The sequence below is a fragment of the Brassica rapa genome, chromosome A05 (assembly GCF_000309985.2).
Source record: "Brassica rapa cultivar Chiifu-401-42 chromosome A05, CAAS_Brap_v3.01, whole genome shotgun sequence".
Lineage (NCBI taxonomy): Eukaryota > Viridiplantae > Streptophyta > Magnoliopsida > Brassicales > Brassicaceae > Brassica > Brassica rapa.
The window spans coordinates 2,674,374-2,680,856 of NC_024799.2; the positions used below are offsets into that span (position 1 = coordinate 2,674,374).

General features: G+C 37.1%; 1 protein-coding gene and 1 pseudogene across 1 annotated transcript; one reads left to right on the forward strand and one right to left on the reverse strand.

Moving 5' to 3' along the window:
• The first annotated feature begins 222 nt into the window (after positions 1 to 222).
• Positions 223 to 3,286, forward strand: LOC103866902 (cytochrome P450 704C1). The gene is made up of 5 exons (XM_009144902.3): positions 223 to 1,143; positions 1,456 to 1,740; positions 2,168 to 2,506; positions 2,587 to 2,787; positions 2,892 to 3,286. Exons 1-5 carry the CDS (start codon positions 622 to 624, stop codon positions 3,078 to 3,080), a joined length of 1,536 nt encoding a protein of 511 aa, XP_009143150.1. The 5' UTR covers positions 223 to 621; the 3' UTR covers positions 3,081 to 3,286.
• On the reverse strand, positions 3,221 to 6,477 carry LOC103866901 (annotated as a pseudogene).
• Between the last annotated feature and the right edge of the window lie 6 nt (positions 6,478 to 6,483).

A 6,483-nucleotide genomic window follows, 5' to 3' on the forward strand; every position in this document is an offset into this window, starting at 1 on the left:
ACTATATTATAATATAAAATACCAAATATATATATGTATAATATAAGAGAATACAATTTACTACCTTATATTAGAAAGTTGAAATTTGTTTTTTTTCGAATATTTGAGTGTATATTCGGTTCCCGGTTCTGGTTTCGGTTCGGTTAATCGGATGTAAAAAAATATGAACCATTCGAGTATCTGAGGGTTTCGGTTTCCAAATAATTCAGTTCCGTTCCGGTTAAGTTTTTCGGTTTTGGTTTTTTTGGCCCAAGGCTACTGCCTACATTTTAATACGATTCTTAATTTTAGGCCTTAAATAGAGGAATCATATCAAACAAAAAATTTCAGTAAATTAAAAATTAATGACATCGAGTGAATGAACTGGAAAAAAAAAAAAAAAACTCTCTTCTTCTTCTTTTGAAACACCACGAAGAAAACTCAAAAAGTTGAATATAATCTATATTCATAAGTTAATAACCCTCTAACTAGGTGACATTTGTTTTAAAATGGGCCTTACATATTTGGCCTAGTTAGATCATCTTCATCATGGCGCCGTGACATTTGTTTTCTACCTACTGCGGTTGACTTCTCAACGGAAAGACTAAAACAGAGAAGATCTCCACAGCAGAAACAAAAAAAATGGAGACTTTGGCAAGCATAGCTATAGTAGCAGTAACAACAATCTTCATCGTTCTATCTTTCACAATCTACCTAACACTCAAAATCTTCGCCGGAAAATCCATAAACAACAAGGAGTATGCTCCAGTACACGCCACGATCTTCGACCTCTTCTTCCACCGCGACGACTTATACGACTACGAGACGGAGATCGCGAGAAATAAGCCCACTTTTAGGTTCTTGGGACTAGGGAAGAGCGAGATACTAACCGCTGATCCTCGCAACGTGGAGCATGTGCTCAAGACGAGGTTTGATAACTACACCAAAGGACAGAACAACCGCGAGAATCTTGGTGATCTTCTGGGACACGGTATCTTCGCTGTTGATGGAGAGAAGTGGAAGCAGCAGAGGAAGCTCGCTAGCTTTGAGTTCTCCGCTAGAGTTTTGAGAGACTTTAGCTGCTCTGTTTTTAGGACGAATGCTGTTAAGGTTGTTGGTTTTGTCTCTGAGTTTGGTCTCTCTCAAAAGTCTTTTGATGCTCAGGTAAGTTTCAGACTGTTTTTTTTTTCCTTTTGATATAATATGTGGTATCCAGCGGCCCGAGGCCTAACCGACTAGTCCCATGGGCCTTGTCCACCAGCACCAGACCCGGTTGTTCGCTATGAGAATTAGATATCCATGTCGTCTGGCCACTGAGTTTGGTAGGTTTCGAACCCCGGGTTGCTTAGCACCTTTCCAAACCCATCGTACCACTCGACCATGTTTGTGTGGTTGTTTCAGACACTCTGTTGGTTTCATAAATTTGGGAACTTGCAATGTTTCTTTTTTAAGGAAACTCTTGTTTTGTTGGTTTAGGATATGTTGATGAGATGTACACTGGACTCAATCTTCAAAGTGGGGTTTGGTGTGGAGTTGAAGTGTTTGGATGGGTTTAGCAAAGAAGGAGAAGAGTTCATGGAGGCTTTTGATGAAGGTAACGATGCAACTAGTTTAAGATTCATTGATCCGCTTTGGAAGATGAAATGGTTTCTCAACATTGGATCACAAGCTAGACTCAAGAAGAGCATTGCTACTATAGATAAGTTTGTTTATAGACTCATTACCACTAAGAGGGAAGAGCTTGCCAATGAACAAAACACTGTGAGTTCTTTCTAAAGTTATAACCTCTTGTTTTGATAAGTGTTTTAAAACCGGACCGACCCGATGGTTGGACCAAATCCGACCATGAACCGGTCACGTTGTCGGATTGGGTTTAATAGACGATAGACTGGTGACTGGACTGGGTCTCAAAGCTATTAAAGAGGAAAAATAACCATTAAAACTATCAAAAACCCATAATCCAACCATGTGCAAAAACTATTTTATATTTATAGTGTTTTATATTTGATATTTATTTATATTTTAAGTATGTATCATATTTACCACTATTACTTTAAATTAATATCTAAAAACATATTGAACTAAGTTATTGAATTTGGATCAAACTTCCCGTCCAGTTTATAAAACATTGGTTTTGATTGAATGAGCACCATTTTTTTTTGATTAAATGTTTTTGGCTTGTCCTTAGGGTGTTAGAGAGGACATATTATCAAGGTTTCTAGTGGAGAGTGAGAAAGATCCGGAGAAGATGAATGATAAGTACCTGAGGGATATAATCTTGAGCTTTATGATTGCTGGGAAGGACACAACCGCTGCGTCTCTCTCTTGGTTCTTGTACATGCTCTGCAAGAACCCACTTGTTCAGGAGAAAATCGTACAAGAGATTAGAGACGTGACATCAAGTCATGAGAGAACAACCGATGTGAATGGTTTCGTTGAAAGTATAGATGAAGAGGCTCTTGATCAGATGCAGTATCTCCATGCAGCCTTGTCTGAGACCTTGAGGCTTTACCCTGCTGTCCCTGTGGTAAAAAATTGACCACTCCTTTAAAGATTCTTCCGTGATTGAACATTAATTAAAGACTTAATGGAACATTTTCTTAATAGGACACGAGGTGTGCAGAGAATGATGATGTACTTCCAGATGGACATAGAGTGAAGAGAGGGGATAATGTTTACTACATATCCTATGCAATGGGAAGGATGAGTTATATTTGGGGCCAAGATGCTGAGGAGTTCAAACCAGAGAGATGGCTTAAGGATGGCGTGTTTCAGCCAGAGTCACCATTCAAATTCATAAGCTTTCATGTTTGTACACTCTCTCTCTCTCGCAGATGTGGTTAAAGAGTGAAGACATTTCTGTTTTCTAATATACCTTGAGATGTTTTTGTTTCTTTTGATTGTGTATATAGGCTGGTCCAAGGATCTGTCTAGGCAAGGATTTTGCATACAGGCAAATGAAGATAGTATCAATGGCGCTTCTTCACTTCTTTCGCTTCAAAATGGCTGATGAGAAGAGCAACGTGAGTTACAAGAGGATGCTTACGCTTCATATAGAAGGAGGACTCCATCTCCATGCAATCCCAAGGACACCTACTTGATTTTCACTAGAACACTTGCCACACTTTTATAGTCCCTGCTTCATGTACTTACCCAAAAACGTTATGCTTACTAAAATTCTCATAAGGTGTGAAAGTGTTAAGCCAAGCATTAATGAGCTTTTGTGAAAGGTCCTTAAGAATGATGGCAACAAAGCCCAAAAAAAATCCTTTTATATATTGAAAGAGATCTCTGGTTCATACAACTATTATATTGTTTCCATTAAGATTACAATCCAAAGAACGGGACACGGTAATCTATAATTTTGCAGCCAGCTAGAACCAAACAAAAACAGAGGAGTCACACTCTCACTACAAAACTGAGTTCATGGCGCATCTTAGTGCATTGCCACTGAAGGAATCTGAACACCTGGTCTTGAGGTCCATGAGTCCATCTATTTCGAGATCTATAAGCTTTAATGGCCTCCAATCGCAGCCTCTCCTTTGAAGCACTCATAGGAGTCTTTCGTGCCTATCAAAGAAACATATAATTAATCATTTTCCTATAGTTAGGAACTATAGTGAAACTATATATACATACCTTTGGAACAATAGCCAGTTTTGGTGGAGCAGCTTGCACCACATCACCAAATCTGATCTCTTCATGTTTCGGAAAGTTTTCCCTGAGTGTATCTTCTTTCTTTCCTTGATTCTTTTTCTGCTTCTTAACCTCCCAATACCTGCATCAAAGTAGGGAAACTTCTATCAGGTCATCAAACTCGAACATAATTTACACGAAGTGGTCATTTCCATTACAAAACTTACTTCTTCTTGCGTTCTTTCCTTTTGGACCGACCATCCAACTCCGCAAGCTCCTGTTCGAAACGAAGGTCTTTTACTTGATTCCTCTTTCTTTTAACTTCTTCTTTTCATCACCATTGTTTAACATTACATCATTCTCCTGATCACACGAGGTTGTGTAGCCGTCATCATTTCTTTCTTCCGACTTTATGTCACTCCCATTCTGATTACATCACATAGAGTTTTCATACTATTCACAAAGCAAAAAAAAAAGTTCAAAAATACGAAAAAGACTTTATACCTTGGCAGCAGCATCTACTCTACTACCTTTAGAATTGTTTTCTTTCTTCTCGACAACTTGTTTAGTAGAATCTGAAGGAAGAGTATGTACAAAGAAGCAGTCACACATAGAAATTCACTAACACATAGAGGCGAAGTATCTTACAGGGTAGTACCGTGGGGAACACGGAGCTTGGAAGGAAGTAAATCTTGCTTCGAACGATCAGGCGGCGGAGGGAGTCTCGCCGGTCCGCCGTGAGCAGCTAGGTACTTTTTCTCCCCCTCCTCTTCTCTCCTTTCCTTCCCATCTCTTCGTTCTCTCTCCCTAACGAATTCGAGACGCAGCCCTACTTGTTTTATTAAGCTTGGAGAGAGACCTAGATGGGCTTAGGCTCAATAACATTTAAAAAAGGAAAAAAGTTTCTAAGCTACACCAAGTATGGTGTAATATGGTGAAAAACATCTGAAATATTAAAATATGTCAATACCATCACCAACTATATGATAATACATACCACATGTACAAACAAAATAATTATATGGTGTAAACTACATAAATGGTTTTAATTGATTTTGTGATTTATTGATGGGGTCAATCGGTAATTAACAAAAACTTAATTAAAAACCTAAGAACCCAACCCACACTAAGTCTATGAATCCGACCAAACATAAAGAACATGACTTAACCCGAAAATGAGAGGACTACAATTTTAGTATTCGTAAAAGACAATTGATTTGGGGATTTTTTAACACGGTAGGAGAGAAAGAGACAGAGAGAGCAAGAGAAAGAGATCGACAGAGATTGCGAACCCTAACAATATCATTTCGTTTCCAGATATGGGGGAGCCGTTGGTGAAAGAGCCGCATGAGACAAGGGTAGCTCCGGTTTGGATAAAGCAGTCATACATGGAGACAGAACAGACCTTTGCTTGAAACAAAGTTTTGAAACATCATTAAGAAGAAGCAAAAGAACAAAAGGAAGAGCTTTTTAAATTTCTGAAGTCGTTGCTAATCTATTACATTTGTTGTTTTAAATGTTTCTTTCTTTAGAATAAGAATAAAAAAAAAATCTTGGGAACAAAAGAGAGTTTTTTTGTCTCTATCTTGTCTACATAGAAAAAACAGGTGATTAAGGTTTCTAAAACCAAAAAAAAAAACTTAACTCACTTCACTTCTTTGATTCTTTAATATTCACAAAGAGTAAATTAACTTCCTTTCTTTTAATTCTTGGTAAATAGTCACTATGTTACGGTGAGACTGTGTTCTCTGTTTCCTCCTTCCAACTTTTCGAGCTTTGAAGCTTCTCTGTAAACTCAGTTTGACTCTTCAAGCTCGGATACAGTGAGTCTGCAAATCATGTGCGACATCTCTTGGTAGTCATGAACTCGGATTTGTGACTCTCTTGGTCTGTTCGTCATTAGAGTGTGATCTTCTTGAATTGTTTCATTGCTCATACCAGATTCGAGTACTGAGGATAACCATCTTCTTGAAATGTTCTCTGTTACAAGGGAAAAAATATACTTTTAACACAAGAAAATAACCCAAAAGCTGATATGATATCTCAATTTTGAATATGAAGAGTTATCAACCACGTTCCGGAGTTACTCGAACATAATCAAGAACTGAAACAGGGCTCGAGTCGCAGCTTCTACACTCTTCTTCCTCCTTCATTGATTTCACTTCACAGGTGACTAAATCTCCATCTCTGGAACAACGACCATTGTTCTTGATGTTCTGTCTCATCCTTGGCTCTTTCACAATTTTTGGGTGAATTCATGTTCTTTATGTTTGGTCGGGTTCGTAGACTTAGTGTGGGTCAGGTTCATAGGGTTTTAATTAAATTTTTGTTAATTACCAATTGACCCCATTAATAAACCACAAAATCAATTAAAACCATTTATGTAGTTTACACCATATAATTATTTTGTTGGTACATGTGACATGTATTATCATATAGTTTGTGATGGTATTGACATATTTTGATACTTCAGATGTTTTTCACCATATTATACCATACTTGGTGTAGCTGAGAAACTTTTTTCCTTTAAAAAACAATCTCCAAATGTATATGTAAAATATAACATTATTACTGAAAATATAATATTTTCGCGATTTTTCTGATAAAGAATTAATTATTAGTCGATTCTTTTTTTTAAACGCTAGATATATTATGATATTACAAACTCTAAAAAATATTACAGATAATTTTACAGCCGATAATTCAATATGTTTTACGAAGATTCACACATGACTACATCACGTCATATGAGTTTCTTATTGATACAGTACTCTTTATACTTTGCTACAGATTAATTCACATAAGTTTTTCTATTAATTCGTATAATTATACATTCTCTGCGATTTGAAATAACCAAAAATTATAAAA

Excerpts from the sequence above, each read along its gene's own strand:
- LOC103866902 (XM_009144902.3), top strand. The coding sequence starts at position 622 with ATGGAGACTTTGGCAAGCATAGCTATAGTAGCAGTAACAACAATCTTC. Across the intron at positions 1,144-1,455 it reads AAAAGTCTTTTGATGCTCAG|GATATGTTGATGAGATGTAC; the intron begins GTAAGTTTCAGA and ends TTGTTGGTTTAG. Across the intron at positions 1,741-2,167 it reads TTGCCAATGAACAAAACACT|GGTGTTAGAGAGGACATATT; the intron begins GTGAGTTCTTTC and ends GCTTGTCCTTAG.